The 17,075-nt window shown below is 57.1% G+C and overlaps 2 protein-coding genes across 8 annotated transcripts in view; one reads left to right on the plus strand and one right to left on the minus strand.

Annotated features, from left to right (window-relative positions):
* Window positions 1-5,662: 5,662 nt before the first annotated feature.
* On the minus strand, window positions 5,663-12,466 carry CRYBA1 (crystallin beta A1; the record flags this gene model as incomplete). The annotated part of the gene is made up of 7 exons (XM_083875304.1): window positions 5,663-5,810; window positions 5,919-6,061; window positions 6,458-6,599; window positions 8,159-8,277; window positions 8,469-8,588; window positions 9,138-9,202; window positions 12,397-12,466. The coding sequence occupies 7 exons, from the start codon at window positions 12,464-12,466 to the stop codon at window positions 5,663-5,665; spliced, it is 807 nt and encodes a 268-aa protein (XP_083731430.1).
* Window positions 12,467-14,293: 1,827 nt separating this feature from the next.
* Window positions 14,294-17,075, plus strand: part of MYO18A (myosin XVIIIA) — a 37,008-nt gene continuing 34,226 nt past the window's right edge. For all 7 annotated transcript variants that reach the window (XM_083875131.1, XM_083875134.1, XM_083875132.1 and 4 more), the window contains exon 1: window positions 14,294-14,341. The gene's annotated coding sequence lies outside the window, so the exon portion shown is untranslated. The remainder of the gene's footprint in view (window positions 14,342-17,075) is intronic.

Here is a 17,075-nt window from a genome sequence, read left to right on the forward strand (position 1 = left end):
TCAGTCTCTGCTCTCTACCACTCCACCCATCTGGTGGATTGGCAAAGCAATGGTTTTCAAGCTTTGCTTGGAGTTTGATTTTGGTTTAAACCCAGTTCAATCCTCTGTGAAACCTGGTAGAAATCTCTTTGACCAACAGGTAGCTCCAGGACATGGATTCTGTCACTTACCCACTTCAAACCTTTCTGACCTTGTAAATCCCACTTTTTGCCTTTCATAGCTGCTGTGCACTCCTTTGAAATGTGGAAAGAAACCAAATTCTCACTAGGCTGTGAGTCCAGCAGCTGGGAGTGGGTGATGAGTGAATCAGCCAGCTAAATGGAAAGGAAAATTGCTTCCTGCTAGGAAAAAAGAGAGCTGGAAGTTGTGCTCCCAGTTGTGTGTGTAATGAGGGCTTTCACCTTCAAGAGAGCATTGTGGTGGCACCATAGTGTCCCAAGTGGCCAGTTGGTGACATCAGGGACATCTGGGAGTGATGGCATTCACAGCCAGAACTGCCAGTAGTTTTCCTGTGTGTCCAGGTTCTGATCTTGATTCAGTAAATTGCTATGGTGTCCCAAGCTTCCAGGAGTCTTACCCTCTCATCCCTAGAAGACTTTTCTGTCCGTCCATCCGTCGTGGTTTGTTTTTCTTACAGAGGCTGTTTACAAGGGAGCTGATTGAGGTCAGGAGGGAGAGAACAAGGATTCACCCACTTTAAAGCTGCTGCCATTTTTCACACTGGTGTGTAAGGCAGGAGAAGGGCTGGTGTGGTGGAGTAGCCAAGAAAACCAGAGTAGTTCTGGCTTTGGGCAGTTTTCCATGTGGGAAAACCTTAGTGCAGGCTGGTGGGAAGGAGAGATCTCCATGTGCTGCCTTCCAGGGATTACAGAGCTTTAGAGGTTTCCCCAGTACCTGTTGCACCCCAGGGTCAGGCTGGCTCCTCTGTCCTGCCCAAGATCTTCTAAAGCAGCAGGAGAGTGGAGCTGTGGGGAGGTAAAAGAGCCCTGTGGTGGCCTCATGTCCTGGGTGTGAGCCCACTCCCTGTGCTGGGACTGGAGCAAGAATCCTGCCTGTGCCCTCACCAGGGGAAGCTGAGCTGGATTTATCTTGACTGTTAATCAGAAAGCTTCATATAATGTGTCCAGAGCTCTAAAGCCATTTTGTAAGATAGCAGTGTCCCTTTTCTACAGCCTTATTAATGAGTAGAGGATCTTTAAAAAGAGGAAAACAAACAAAAAAAAGAATTGTTCATTTCTTTCTGTGGTATGGAACTTGTGTACTGCGAACTTCTGAACATTTAGCAAAAATACAACTTAGAGTTTTCTTAAAAAAAAAAACAAAAAAAAAGCAACAAAAAAAAATTCCCTAGCCTGTCTGCTTTCCATACGGTCTTTCCTCAGGTGCTAAATAAGGGTTCCAAAAATGGATACTGCTTTAGGAGTTTCTGCTTTATTCTTAAAATACATATTTTTTTGCTTAGGTGTTGTAAAGATATTTTAACAAGAATGGGGGTTTTTTTATGTAAATAAGATTGTGTCTTTAATTTTTGTTTTATCTCCTTTTTGTCCACATTGAATAGTCTAATTTTCATTTTTATCCTTTTGAGAAGGATCCTCTTATGCCCTTCCCCGAAGACATTTCATTAAGTGTTGCTGCATTTAAGAACGAATCTACAACTGTTCATTGTCTTGGATTAATGCTGATGCTGCTGCTATAAGTAACCCTGAAAAATCAAGAATGTGTGATGCACTTTTGTTTTTCGTTTTTTGTTGTTCTGTTTTTTTTAACATGACCATGTAGTTCCTCTGCGGATAGTTGAACCCTCCTGTAACACAGCCACTAGCTGGGGGAGTGTAGGAACTGGGGGAGCTGGGGTGTAGGACAGGGTTGGACCTGATTTTGGTGCTGACCTATGGGAATTTCTATGCAAACGCAAGCAAAGGAGAACTCTTTAACTTGAGAGAACACTGTGCTTTTTTTTTATTTTTTATTATTTGTGTTTCTTTTTCTCTCCCTCCTTTTCTCAAGCTGCTATTGGAAGGGTAGTGCAAATCCCTGAGGTTTTCAACTTCTCCTTCCTCCATGGCTGGTGGTTCAGGAAAGGTGCCTGAGTAACTTGTAAAGTAAAAAAACCTCAGTCAGCTCTTGTCTCGTCTCCGGTTTTAATATATTTGTTTTCTATTTGAATTTATCTCTAGAAGGAAATTGCTCATCTCTACAAAAAGATCTTTTGAATGCTTTATCTCAATGTGAAGTTAATCAGCAGTATTAAGGATTGCATGGCCTCCTTATCCCAGTGCTGGGGACCCACCGGCTCCTTCTCCACCTGGGGAGCGCTCAGTGTGTGGGCTCGGATGTTTTCCAAGAAAAAAATGAAGTGAAGCCATCCACCCAGCCAAAATCTGCCAGTAAAAGGCTTAGGGAGCAGTGGAGGGAGGTCTCACTGCATCAAGGCACAGGCAGGTCCAGAACCTCCTCACTTTATGGGTCACACCTGGACCATGGTGGGGGATGTGTACCCTGGAGCAGGAGTTTACTGGAGGGGAAAAAGGGATTTTACTTGACTATTTATAGAAGATCCTTTAGGAATATAAAGTACCTCTCTGCAAAGTGGGGGAAGAGTAAGGAAGGTCTAAAGTCGTGTAGGAAAAACACTTGGGAATTACAACTGCCTGGAAAATAGTCTACAAATACATAGGCCAGAGCTCTCTGCCTGTTTAGTTAGTTTTTTCAGCATCAATTTATTTCTTTTTCGGCCAGCGTTTGCTCTTTTACACACCCAGGTGTGTGTGTACATCTGACTCAATGTGCCTTGCATGTGTGCTTAGTCTTTCTGGAGAGAGGTGGTGGGGTGTGAGCTGGGGATGTGGTCAGAGAGCCACTCCCCATCCACAGTCGAGGGTTCCTTAGTGTCCCAGTGACCCTTTGGATCAGTATGAGACCTGGACTCCAGCCTGTGTAGTGGCTGTCTTAGTTTGGGGATGATGTCCTGTGCAGTGGCACCTGTAACCTCGGAGGGGAGTGGAAGGGAGAGAGAGAAAAGCTGCTTCACTCTTCTGTGGACAAAAAATCAGTATTGTCGTGGTTTGCCTGCAGAGCCTAAACAAGCCAAGGTCTGGAACCGGCTTTGCTGGAGTTCAGGCTCTCTGTGGCACCATGATCCCATTATCCAGAGGATTTATTCCCTGCCAGGTTGTGGTTCTTGTTTCCGTGGGGTTTACGAGATTTTTTTTTGTAAAGGAGAAGTCAACATGCCTTGCTTGAAGTTAACGAAATCCAAACGCTTGTGTTTGCAGTCAGTGACTCAGAACTCCAAGCTGTGCAATTCTGGGTTCTCCATCTCCCGCCCCAGCGTGTGATGATTCTGTCCGAGTCTTTCTGTACTTCTGCCACAGTAAATGTGAAAGCTTGCTTGCATTATTTTTTAGAAATGCATTTTGCACACTCGGGTTTCGCTGAAGCTCCGTGAAAAGGTTAGTTTGAAGCAGATGAATAAAGCTATGCACATGTTTTGAAAGTTTAATTTGTGTCTCATTACCAGAAGTGACTTATCTGCCCTCTTTTGCATTCCTGTGCTGTCATTGCCTCCATTCTCTTCACCATCTCGGAGGGTATGATGTAAGGTGACAGTTCTTTGCTGACAGCTGTAGCAGAAAACTGGCGCTTCTTGATTTTTTTAGTAGCCTTTCTCTCTCCTTTGCTTTCTCTGTATCTCTCTGTATAGCTATATAAATATATATATATTATTTTTTTATTTTAAAGAGCCTACTTTAGTAATTGAATCGGAGGGAGCGGGGTGTGCTGGCTTGTGTTTCAGATACACTTTGTGCTGTCGGATGAACCAGTGCCCTTTTTGTCTCCGGGGAGAGCGTGGTGGTGGCAGTGTCCCCATGGGGATGGGGAGCCCCCACGCAAAGCAGCTTTGGGGAGGGGATGGAGACCAGTCCACTGCGCTGCAGGCCGGTGGCGTGGGCAAACTCGAGGCTTCTAATGACAAAATGAACCTAGAGGAATCCTACCGCTGTGTATTCCCACTGTGAGGCAGGAGGGACAGGGTTCCTCACTATCCCGCTGCAAGGCTGGAGTGGAGACTGGGTTCCCTCCAGCCTCGGGGGTGAGAGCTTTATTTTGGTTTTGTTTTCATGTGTTAGGTGCATTGGGTTGCAGGTACCACCTTTGGAAACGTGTTGCTTAGCCCAGAGCCTGTGTGCGGGAGAGTCGGGATTTTGTGACAGGAGAAGGACCCTGACAGCTTTCTCCTCCTGTTCCCTTCGCCATGGCAGAAATTTGTACTAACTTGACAGCTTTTTTTCATACAGAACAGGGCTGCTTTTCTATCTACCATCACACGTGTACTTACACACCTTCAGTGGCTTCCCAGCCTCTGAAGGTCCTCAACTTGTTTACTGGGGGGACTGATGCCCCTCTCTCCCCCTTCCCTGAATATTTCAGTGTTAAGGGCGGTGCAAACACAACCGCGCTGGGGCTGGAGAGGTCCCTGCAGGCAGAGCCGGGCGGGGTCAGTCTCTTCTCATGCCCCTCTTCCCCCATCGATAAGTTCTCATTTCTTTCCTGGTTTGTACTCAAATCACTGCGAGGGGTTGTGCTCTGCCTGCTCAGGAGCTGAATTACCTCTGACCTGCAGAGAGGGGCAGCCCCTCTTTGGTGTCGTTGTTGTAGTGTGCGACCACACGGATCAGTAAAAGGTAGTCTTTGTTTCCTTCTCCCCTCCCCGGTAATTTCTGATTAGGTTAATGCACTCTGTGTGCCCAGCTGGAAAAGCGTAGGCGTTTTCCCGGTGGTGAGAGGGTGGCTAGAGGAGTTTAGTGTAAAACCTGCTGTAGCTGTGTCTGGCGCAGCCCCTTGCGCTGGTGTGGGTGATGTCACGGACTGTAAGGATAGGTAATGTCCATGAGCTGTAATGGCATGATGTATCTTTACCAATGATGTCATACTTCACACTAAATGTTTAAGAAAAAAAAAAAAAAAAAAGAAAAAAAAAAAAAAACAACTTTACCTGAAATTTTTGTTTATTCTGCACCAACAGGTCTTCAAAATTTATCCAAATTTTATTATTTTATCAGGAAAAAAAAAAGAAATTTGTGTAGATCGAATACGTTAAGACAGACAATAAGTGATGTAAATTGTTGAATAAAAATTTTAAAGTTTGTGGGTGTCGGTGTGACTTTCTTTTTTGCATTTTCAGGGGGCAGCCTGGGTTTAGATCCCTGAGGCCTGGCAGTGTTGGCCATGGAACCCATGAGCTGTGTGTACACAGGTGGGGTAGAAATCCAGGTGTCCTTTACTTTGTCAGGGGAAGGAGGGAAAAAAACAGGGGTTTCTGTGCGACAGTGAAGGTCTGGACCTCCCTCGGTGTGAGCCCTACCACACTTCAGCCCAGCTTAAAATGAGTACCAAAGAGTCTGGTCCCTGGTCCTGGGATGGGGATGTACAACCTCAGTCCCAAACACGCAACAGCAAACACACACCACGCTGATTTATCTTTTTCTTTCAGTCACATTTATTGGCAATTGTGGCAGTCGGTACCGTTTTGGGAGTGTTGTTCCATAAGCAGTGGCAGTACGAGAGGGGGTGGTTATTTCGGGAGGGGAGTATTAGCACCAAGAGGGAGCCGGTGAGCTTTGGAAACCTTGCAGAGATGTACTTGGGGAGTGGGGAGCTACTGCTGGACACGCCTGATGGATTGGATCTGGGAGGTCTGGGCGTGCGAACCCCACTCTCTCCAGTGCTTGTAGTCCCCACCGTGGTGGTCAAACTCCAGGACGTACTGGTAGCCACGGTACCCGGGATACTGGTAGCACACCCAGCTGGAAGAAAAGGACAAAGAGGTAAGCACGGGGGGTTACAGGGTGTCCTCTTCCCACCACAGTGGCACAGATGACAGTGGATTGTCCCCGGTGCTCCTGGTCACTTACGCGCCGCACTGGATCTTCATGGAGCCCACTTCGTTGTTGGCCCAGCCCATGGCCTGCAGCGAGGGGTAGTCGTCAGCAATCTCCCACTGGCGGCCGATGAAGTTGTCTTTCTCGAAGATGGTGATCTTGGATTCCTTGTGATTCTGTGGGGGAGAGCAGGGGGTGAGGGGGAGGTGGTGCTCCCTCCCCAGCGTGGGTGGGAATGGCAGGGCTGTCACTCCCTATGGCATTACTCAGAGGGTTCCTGGGGAGGGAGGTGTTCAGACCCTGGCTGTTTTGGAGTTTTCTGGGTGGCTGGGAGGTGTCAGCTATGCCACAGCTACTGTCTCAGGCTGGCTGTCCCCTAGCTCTGGTCATGTACAGCTTGCCCAGAAATTCCCTCAAAAGCTTTAAAAAACAGGCCAGAAAAGAGCAAATCCTGCTGGGATTGAGAGGGGAAGCGCTGAGCCTGCCCCCGGTGTAGCTGTGTTTTCCCTTCCTAACCTCACTGCCGCGGCCTGGGGCGTTTTACAGGGCTCAGAGCTGGGTGGGACACTCACGGCGGAGCAGACGGGGCGGAAGGACATCAGGCGCTCGATGTGGTAGGCATTGCTGCCGCTCCAGGCGTCCCAGCGCGGGTACTCTCCCCTCTCCAGGATGAACTGCTGCCCGCAGAAGCCGGTGTGCTCGTAACCGACCCAGCTGCAAAAACAGAGCGAGGGCTGCCAGGGCTTCCTGCAGCAGCTCCAGGCATCCTGCTGGGAGCTGGCATTAGGGGCAGGATGTAGGTGCAAGGAGGAGGTTGGGGTCTGGCCTCTGCCCACAGGTTGAGAGGAGAGGAAGCGGTGCTGGATGTGGGCACAGAACTCAGGGAGTGTGAAACTGCATCTGGTGTTGTGGAGGCACCCACACGGCATCCCTGGCTGCCCTGGGAGATGGGGAGATCCTGGGGCCCATCCTGCACAGGTGGCTCTTCCCCCTGGCTGCTCTGTCATTATTTATGCAGACCAGCATCGCTTCAGCGTGCCCCAGCTGCCCTTCTCTCCCAAACGCCTAATTTCTTACTTGTTTCCCAATTACAACCTGACACTGCTGGAAAGAGCTGAATTCCTGATGCCCAAAGCAGGCAGAGCCCATCTGGCTCTGAGCAGAGAGCAGGGACCTACGGCCTTTCCCCTTTCTGCCTCCCCCTCTTTGCTGAAAACAAACAAGGAGAGGTGAGTGGAATGCCTCCACCCTGCAGGACACATTTTGCAAGCCCTGGTGCTGCCCACACAGCACCTGCCCATCCCCAGGGTGGGGATGTCCCCTTAAGGACACTGGGGACAGAGCCACAGACAGGGCAGGGAGACAGAGCCTGGGCTGGGGGTTGGAAGGTGGATGGCATGGGCTGTGCAGTGCATGGATCTCTTGCTGATGAGGTACAAAGGGTGCTGAGGGCCTCGAGGGTTTCCTGCCACTGACCCAAGCTGGGCCCCAATGCCATGACCTGCAGCCAGCCCGCCCTGTGCAAGGTGAACAGCCTGATTAGGAACACGTCAACTGGAGCAGGGAGCTGATTACAGCGTGAGCACGCACGCTGCTGTAATCCCATTAGCATTACACGTCCTAAAGATAGCAGCACAAATCTATCTCGTCTGCTCCCCGCCCCGGAGGGATGCGCACCGCGGGACCGCTCCCGACACTGAGCCGCTCGGGAGGGGCCTTGCCTGTGCCAGGGAAGATTCCCGTGTGCAGGGAAATGCCCAGCTCTGCTCCCTACCCCTATCAGGACTGGAGAAGCTGCGGGAAGGTTCTGCCCTGGCCTGGGGAGCTGTGCAGTGCAGGGACAGCCCAGGGCAGAGCAGGGTTGGGCCCTGGGCAGGAGGTGGTTCTCTAGGGCTGGAGTTTGATGTGGTTTCACAGGCAGGACAGGACCAGGCTAAGCCAGGCCACTCACTGAGCACTGACCCTCTCTGCACCCTTGGGCAGCAACTCTGCTCCAACCCTGACTGGTCCAACACTGCAGGAGGCAGTTCTGGGTGATGCCAAAGGTGTTGCCATTGTCCTCTGGCCCTCTCTCTGTATCAGTGCTGCCTGTCCGGGCCAGGCTGCTCTACCCTGGCAGGGTGGGATCCCCCCATGCCTGGCTTCCCTTGGCTGTGGTGCTTGGCTCCAGCCGAGCAGAATGGGGACAGCTGGTCCCACTCCACGCTTGGGCACCCCTGTCCCGGCCAGCCTGCCTGGGAAAGCACCCCCTCCCCTGGCAGCCGGGTACTTACGCGCCACATTCCACCTTCAGCGAGCGGATGTTGTCGAAGCCACATTCCATGATGTTTGGACAGGCCGAAGTGAACTCCATCCTCTTGCCCTGGAAGTTTTCTTGGTCGTACACGGTGATCTGGAACGGAGAGCGAGCTGCCGAGTTGGAAACTGCCCAGCAGCGGCCCCAGGCAATTCAGCGCCTCGTGGAGACGGAAGGTGGCTCCGTCGGGGAGAGAGCCAGCACCGGGCACCCCTCTGGGCTGGGACACAGCCCCGCACGCCTCCGCGTCCCTGCACTGCTGGCCCCGGCTCCGCTCTCCTGCTCACCCCTGCGGAGATCAGTTCCCGGGGCAGCGGTGCCGTCCGGAGAGAGGAGCGGAGCCGTTCTGGGACGGGCGGGTGGCCGGGCTGTGGCTGGCGGTTCTCCCGGCCTCTGCTCCGAACGCTCTAGGGCAAAGAGGATTAACGGGGGAAAGGGCGAGGGGCACCTCCCCGGGGGGCTGCGGCTGACAGAGCTCTCCTCTCCCGGACAGCTCCAGGCTTCGACGGGATGCTCCTCACTTGTGCACGTGTTTCTCCTCTCCCTCTCGGCTCCCTCCTTGACCTGTGGCTATTGCCAGACCCCTCGGGGCTGCTCCCTGCCTCGCTCCACAGTGGCCACTGCCTATGCTCACCCTGTCTGCATGGACAGGGGAGGGCAAACAACAGCTGCTGGCTTTTGTGGACTGTGTAACTGCCTGTCACAGGATGGCTGGTAAGAGCAGGGCACAGCTGGCTCAGGGTGCTGTGAAAAGCCTTATGAAAAACACCCCTGAGATATTTGAGCAGGCAGTAGGCACGTTCCCATGGGCAGAGGACAGGGGTGCCCGTTTCCTTTGCTCGTCTCTACCTTACTGCCCACTCTGCAGATTTGCTGGCCCCGGAGGGCTTTGCCCTTCTCCCTGTTCCCTACCTGCACACAGGGAAGGGTGAAATACAGGGGCTGTGAGGACATACCTTCCACGGGCCCATGGGAACAGGCAGAGGGTTTGTCTGAGCCATCTTTGCTGCTGGATCGGTGTCTGGAGAAGGAAGGAAAAGCCATTTTTACTGGAGCATGTCCCTGTGCATCCCTGCTGCCCGCTCGCGAGGCTGGGGGATGGCTCTGTCCCCACCACCCACAGTGCTTGTTCGAGGACAGCTGCCCCACTGCTGGGGACAAGCCACACCGGCCACAGTGAGACCCTCCTGTCAGCCACCGGATGGGGAAGGGGGCACAGCAAGAGAGCTGTGGGACACATCCAAAGCAGGGTGCTCCCTTCTCACTGCTGCAGTGCCCTTTCTCTCCTCCCTGCCATGGTATGGAGCCTGCAAACCCACCAGGGTGCAGTGCCCAATCCCCCTTTCTCCTTCCCCAAGACCAGACCACCGCTAGAAAAAGCACCCCTGAGCCAGAGCAGGGGGCTTCAGTGGGCACGGGCTGCCCTGTGCCTGGCAGTGTCCCACAGACCCGCCTGATCCCCTGCCTGGTATCCCTTGGGAGGCACGGGGGGCTCCCATGGACAGCCCTGGCTAATGGTGGGAGAGGCCCACTGGCGTGCTGTGCCAGTGGGCACCAGGAGTGGGGTGCTCTGCTCTAGAGGGGTTCTCAGCCCCCCCAGCCGCCAGCAGGGACGTGTGAGCCTGTCTTATGCCATGGGAAACAGCGACAGTCCCTCTGGGTGTCTTTTGCCACCAGGCAGGAGAGGAAGGGAGTCTGCCCAGGTGGCTGGCAGCGGAGGGGTGAGGTGGGAGAGGTGCGCATAGGCCCAGGACTCACCTAGCTCAGGCGGTTACTGCTGCTTCGCCCATGTAATGTTTGCCTACTTCAGCGGCTCAGCTTTTATAGGGTACTGCTGGCCGGGAACCGGTGCCAGCGTTTGCAGAGCCGTCAGCACAATGCTTGCTCTGGCATTGTCCTGCTGATCCCCGGAGATTTCAGCTGCTCATCCCCATGGTCTGAGGCACATTCTTAGGGAAAAAGAAAAAAAAAAAATTGATAATAAAAAAAAAAATAATCGGGGCGGCTGTTTGCACAGATAATCTTGGGCACAAATGACTCAACGATTTGACCGCGCTGGCATTTTCCAGGGGCAATGCACCGCGCCGTCACGGGGTGAGCCTGGGGGCTGGCCTGGCCCTGGCGCCAGTTGGCACCGTGGGGACAGCGGGAACACCTCCCCGTGAGACCCTGCGGGTGGTGGGCTCGGCAGGGTGTCTACCAGCCACTGTCACTTCACTTCACCAGCCGAGGCATGTTCTCTGTCACCGTGTCAGCGTGGGCACCCTCCTCCCATCACAGGTGAGCATGGCTGGAGGTGAGAACTGGTGTGGCCCTGGCAGACATGTCACCACAGCCACACTGAGCTCCAGCACCCCACACGGCACTGCCACCACCACAACCCCACACTCAGGACACCTGCCAGGGCCTTGGGGATGCCTCAGCCCTGCGGTGACCACAGCCACCAGCCCCACAGCCCCTTTCTCATGCAGGGTTCCCATGGGGCAGACACTGCAGGCCCTGGGGCACCACGGCGGGCACAGCCCGGGCCGTCGGGGGTCACGAGGCGAGCGTGGCGGCGCAGGCTGCTGCCTCAGCGCATGGCTGCCAGCACAATGCTCGCCCGCGTCTGACTGCCCCTTTTGTCTCCCCGCTGGGCAGCCGAGGCCGCACAAAACAAAGCGCCCCGTCAGCGCTGCCTGCGGCGTGGCCTGGCGCCCGGCCCGGGGGACCCTGCGGGGACATGCGGCGGGGTGGCACCCGACCAGACGGGCCTCGTGGGGCTCAGCAGGGTCCTGGGGGACCCCTGCTGCGGGCAGGGCACTGCCCTGATGGGGGAAACTGGGGTTTGCGGGGATCTTTCCCCTCGCTGGCTGCTGCGGGATGGGGATAGGGGTGGGATCGGTGTCACTGGGGGGATGGCTGTGGCACAGAGCTGCACTCCCAAGGTCTGACGTGCCAGCTGACAGTACAACCATATCCCAGCAAATCTGGGTCAGGGAATGGCAAGGGCAGGACCACCTGCCCTCTGCAAGGATGCCAAAATGAGGGCTGGTGGTGGGATGGTCCTGTGAAGCCTCCTCAGCACACTCCCTGTGCACCTGCTGGGGGCATCCTGGCTGAGGGAGGAGATCAGCTCTGAGCTCCCCCTCCAGCTCAGTCCAGCCCCTCGGACATGCCCTGGTCACGGCTCCGGCCACCCCAGAGTGCGGAGGCTCTGCCAGGAGCCTGGTGCCACTAGAGGGAGAGCTCAGCCCGAGCAGGATGGGACACCATCGGCGCATGCGGCTGCACGGTGGGTGTGTGGCACTGCACATCCTGCTGCACCCCACACAGGCACCTGCCTCTCCTGGCAACAGGAAAACTGTCTCTGGCTGAAATCAACCCCAGAGCAAAGCCTGGAGCTGACAGCCACCCCAAGTGGGGGGAAAGCCCCCCTGCACAGCCCACACTGGTCATGGCCAGGGACAGATCACTCTCAGCAGATAACAGGACCCCAGTACAGCTCAGGCTGCTGTGGATCCCCCAACCCTCCCTCTGCTCACAGTGCTGGTGCTGCAGGTGTCCTCCCCTCAAGGACCTGGGGGCACAGCAGTGGGTGCCTGGGGAGCCAGCGATGCTGGCGGGTCCACAGGTTGTCTGGAACAACTGGTTTTTCTAGATCCAAGAGACTATAAAAATGCAGTGACCTATTTAGGGAACCCCGCGGTGCTGCAAAACAGATGCTTCCCCTCCCAGCCCGGCTCCAGGCCCTTGCCCCGGCCAGCCATCTGCGCCTGCCAGGGGCACACAAAATGCCACTGGCACCGGAGCTCTGTCCCTCTTCTCCATAGAAAACCCTGGGAAACAGGAGAGTTTCCTTGGATGTGGGATTTGCTGGTGCCTGGGGAAGCCCCTGCCAGGGAGAGCTGCTCAGGGCAACCCAACCTGTTTCTGGCAAAGCCAGACAGGATCATGTGGACAGGAACAGCTGGTCAGCTTGCTGGAAAACACGGGGTGTTTAGCTTTGGGGATGTGGCAGGAGCGTTGCCCCAGCAGGTGGCTGCTGGTGGCAGGGCTGTGTGGCACTGGGGACCTTGGGCTGTCCCACAGCTCGGCAGTTCCAACCGGCACCAGGCCATCACCACCTGCCCAGTGTGATAAGGAAGCAGGAGCTGCCTGTAACCAGCTGTTCACCCGCCTGTGCCAGGGAGCAGGGCAGAGGTGCAGCCACACAGTGTGTCCCTGTCCCCTCACCACCACAGCAGGAAAATTCTCCTGAAAGCTCAGACGGGCTCTGCAGCCCTTCCAGATCACTCGGCCCCATCCCCGCTCTCCAGATGGCTGCGGCTCCCTGCACTTGGTGCCACGTGCCTGGGACAAAGGACAGTGTGACAAAAGCAGGCAGCTGCGCTCACTGCCGCCCTCCGCCCCTGCAGGGGCTGCATCTCCTCCACCAGTGCATCCCTGCGGCCAGGGCCCAGCACGGGGCTCCTTGCTGAGCTGCCAGCTTGCTCTGCCATGCCCTGTGTGTCCTGCTCTGCTGCTGCTGCTGTGGGATCGTGTCCTGGGCACAGGCTGTGGGCTGGAAATCACAGCCAGCTTTACCACTGTGAGGGAGGCTGTGACACCCAGACAGGTGTGTCCCAAGAGTGGCTCACAGGCTGTTGGTAGGAGCCAGGACCACAGGACTCAGCCAGCAATGGGGTTTGGAGTGAGTCCCCTGGGGTACCTTGGGATAGGGCACTGTCCCTGTCACCTCTCTGAGCTTCCAGTCAGAGACTGAGCACTGCCCGGAAAGTGAAACTGAAAACTGCTTTAGGAAAGAGCTTGTGGATGCCTCTCTCTGGGATCCCTGTTCCCAAAGTCCCGCTCCAGCTTCCCTGGGCCCAGTTGCTCCCATGCCCGATAGGAGGGGAGGCTGTCCCAGCACAGATATGGGAGGGCTTATCCTGAAACCCTGGGTCCCAGGATTCTCCCTGTGTGTGACCAGCCCCGGTGTGACGTCCCAAAGCCGGGCACCAGGGGAAGGGGTGTAACAGAGACTGTGCTGCTCTCGCTGCTGGGTGTGCTGGGAGATGCTCATTGTTAACCGCGGGCTGTCTCCCGGGCAGAGCAGGGACTGTCCTCACAGCCATTCCCCGCAGGCTGACAGCCCGTGCTGGGGGCAGGTGAAGGAGAAGCTGCAGAATGGCTCCAGCTCTGCCACGGCCAGCTTTGTATTCCCCACATGGGGCCAGCATGGGGTCACCCTGCTGGAGGGGGCAGCCTGGAGCCTTCCCTGTCCGGATCCAGTGCTGCTCCTGATGGGATTCTTCCCAACAGGAGAACCCCAGGAGTGCGTGTGTGCATTGTGCGATGCGCGGGGCTGCGTGTGCACCAGTGCGAGCTCACACACAGCCTGTGGGTGTGTGTGAGTGTGTGTGAGTGTATGTGAGTGTGTGAGTGTGTGTGAGTGTATGTGAGTGTATGTGAGTGTGTGTGAGTGTATGTGAGTGTGTGTGAGTGTGTGTGAGTGTGTGTGAGTGTATGTGAGTGTGTGTGAGTGTATGTGAGTGTGTGTGAGTGTGTGTGAGTGTATGTGAGTGTGTGAGTGCATGTGAGTGTATGTGAGTGTGTGAGTGCATGTGAGTGTGTGTGAGTGTGTGTGAGTGTATGTGAGTGTGTGAGTGCATGTGAGTGTATGTGAGTGTGTGTGAGTGTGTGTGAGTGTGTGTGTGAGTGTGTGTGTGAGTGCGTGTGAGTGTATGTGAGTGTGTGTGAGTGCATGTGAGTGTGTGTGAGTGTATGTGAGGATGGGGCTGTGTGAGCGTGCGGGGAGCGCCGGGCGGACGGTGTGTCACCGTGTCACACACCGGGGGGTGCGGGGTCACCCCGGTTCGGGGGTGCGGGGGCGGTTGCGCCGGTCCTGGGCGCGGGTCCGTCCGGTGGTTCCGGCCGGGCCGCGGGCGCGGCGGGTTCCCTGCCGGGTGGGCACGGCCGCCTCCCCTCCCCTCCCCGCCCCTCCCCGCCCCTCCCCGCCCCTCTCCGCTCCTGCCGGTGCCGAGCGGGGCCGCGCCCGGCGGTGCGGGCGGCGCGCGCAGAGCCGGCAGTGCCCGCCCCGGTGCGGAGCCGCCCCGCCCCGCCTCGCCCCGCCCCGCGCGCCGCCGGGGCCCGGCACCGCCGCCGCCTCCACCGGGCCCCGCTCCGCCGCCGCCGCCGGGTGAGTCCCCGCCGCCATCGCACCGGCACCGGCACCGGCACCGCGCCCGGGGGCACCGGCACGCACCGGCCGGCGCGGGGCGGGCCGCGGCTGCATCGCCCCCCCCGGCGGGCCGCGCCGGGCTGGGCCGAGCCGAGCTGAGCCGTGCCCGTGCCGGTGCCCCCGCGGCGTTACACGGCCGCTGTGGGTGGGTGGGTGGGTGCGGAGCCCCTCGGTGCCGCCCCCCGGGTGTGCATGGCCCGCTCTTGTCTCGCAGCCCCCGGTGTCACTGGTGTGCGTGTTCGCATCTCTGTGTGTGTGTGTGTGTGTGTGTGTGTGTGTGTGTGTGTGTGTGTCACCTTGTCCTGTGTGCCGTGTCCCCGTGTGTCCCCCGGCGGGATGCCCCGTGTCAGGTGCTCCGTGTTGGGTACCCCAGCGCCGCTGCAGGGCTGCCCTGCTTCCAGGGGAACCCGCTGGCCTGGGCCTTTCCCACACCGCCAGGGAATTGCATCCTAAGCCATTAGCCCGGCTCGCCGCTAACCACATCGCTGCCGGGGCCGCTGGCACCTGAGGCACCTTTCTGGAGTGACAGGGGTGGGTGGCGCTCAGGGAGCTGCTGTGCTGGGGGTGGTGGGGGCTCGCAGGGCTGTGGCCGCCCCAGTGCCTGTTAATTTTCCCGGAGAGGGATATATGGGCGAGGGCTGGGATGTGCATCCCTAAATCGTGTGGTTTCCAGCCGGCCTGTGAGATGCAAATTGTCTGGTCAGCCAGTGCCAGAACTAAACTTAGGGCAATTACAGGAAAGTGTGGGCATATGGCAGTGTATTCCTACACCCCAAGGCTGGCCCTGGCACTCTGGCACTGGGGGACCCTGCCCACTGCCCCGTCCCAGCTGGGAGCTGAGCATTCCCACAGCACCTGTATCAGCCCTGGACTTTGCCCCCTGATGAGCTGTGGCTCAGCCCTTAACCTTTGCCATGGGCTGTGCCGTGCAGGACGTCAGGCTGTGAATTTGGGGCCAGAAAAGGGTGATGAGGGAGGTGTGCACCCTGTGCTGAGGGGGCTGCAAGCTGCCTGGCCCCCCCAGCTGGTCATGGAACCATGGCCCACCTGGCAGCCCAGCCAAAATCCTGCCCCACTGCCTCTGGGTCTACTCTGTAAGACCTCTTGAGCTGTGTCATTCCCCAGCTTTGGGGCGAGGCAGGTCCTTGCACCCCATGCACCCTCCTGGCCTGGGGTGACTCCTCATAACCAGTCTGGGTCCCTTTTGTTGTTGGACATGGAGTTCCTGCAGCAGGAGGGCCTGAAATCCTGCTCTGGCAAGAGCCTAGTGGCACATTCTGGCTGTGACTCAGGTAGATCCAGGATTGTTTTCCTCTTGACACATTCCAGCGTTGTCCATAAGGGAAGGCACTGCAGAGGGATTTGGAAACCCCCTAAATTTCCTTTTTCTGCGGAAAACTTGTGTCCAGCACTAAGCAATCATGCAGGTCAGCCCCCATTTGCCCTGCGTAGGAGCTGGCCTGGCTGCTCGCAATCGCTGCCAGCAGCTCCTGTTCCCTGGCACGGCATCATCCCTTCCTGGCTGGGCACAGCCAGGGCATGGGGTACCCCAACATGGTGTGCCCAAGGAAGGGGACAGCCACCAGCTCCTGTGCCAAAGTGGTGTGGGAGCAGAGCCCTGCTGCTGACTTCAGGGAGCAGAGCTGGGAGGGCAGGCGACCGTGAAACTTGCCGTGCAGGTCCCTGCGCGGGAGCGTGTCGGACGAGATTGCGTCTCGAGGAGGGAAGGAGTGGCTGGGAGTTTCAGTGAACGCCTTCCTCCCTGCCTGGAACTCCCCGGCGCCTTGGCAGGGGCACGGGGGCTCGTGGCTGTGGTGGGGGCACATGGGGGAAGGTGCTCCTGATCCTGCGTGGGTGGCTCAGAGAGGATTTTTGATTTGGGGTGCGTTGAGATGCGTTTCCCATTCTGCCATCTGGCCTTTCCAAGGTGATGTCCTCACCTTTTGCCAGCCCAGTGTCACAGCAGCATCCTCGCGTGCGATCCCAGAGCGCAGCCGGCGCTGGCGGGAGCCTCTCCCTTGTCTGACACGGCTCCTGCACGCCGCTGCCCCAAACATGCCTGGCCAAGGGGAGTCCCAGGGCAAGCCCGGGCTGAGTCAGGGAGGGCGCGTTGGGTCTGAATCAGGAGCCAGGAGATGCTCGGCAGCCACCTCCTGCTCATGGCATCGGGCTGCACCCATCCGTGGCAGGAGGCTCCTTGGGGAAAAGGGAGCAAAACCACAATGGCATCCCACACGGGCTGGGGACATCAGTGCAGGGCGGATGCTGCGGTCTTTTCCCCAGCCCACAAAAGTCCTGTGTCCCCAGTGCTGCCCTATTGTGGCCCTGAGTGGGGCACACGTGGCTGCGGCAGTGGCCGCCAGCGCTGCCTGATTAGCGATGCGGCTGGGAACACTGTTCCCCCTTTTTGTTGGGCGTACAAAGGCTGGGAGGCAGCCTGTGTGCCGGGAGAGAAACCACTGAGGACAAAGAGCGCGCTGCCTGCCTGTCTCCTGGCGCCGTGGCTCTATCCAGCACCTGCCTGGCGAATGGCTCTGCTCCCAAGGGACCCCCGGGAAGGATCCCAGCAGCCCCCTCCTTGCCATGGGATGAGCACTGGGTGCTCCCAGGGATGCAGCCCTTTTGTACAGCTTCAGGGATGCCCAGGTAGCTGTGGTACAGTGGCACGTGTCACACAGAGGGGACAGGGACA

Source organism: Zosterops lateralis, assembly GCF_965231275.1.
Source record: "Zosterops lateralis genome assembly, chromosome: 19".
Lineage (NCBI taxonomy): Eukaryota > Metazoa > Chordata > Aves > Passeriformes > Zosteropidae > Zosterops > Zosterops lateralis.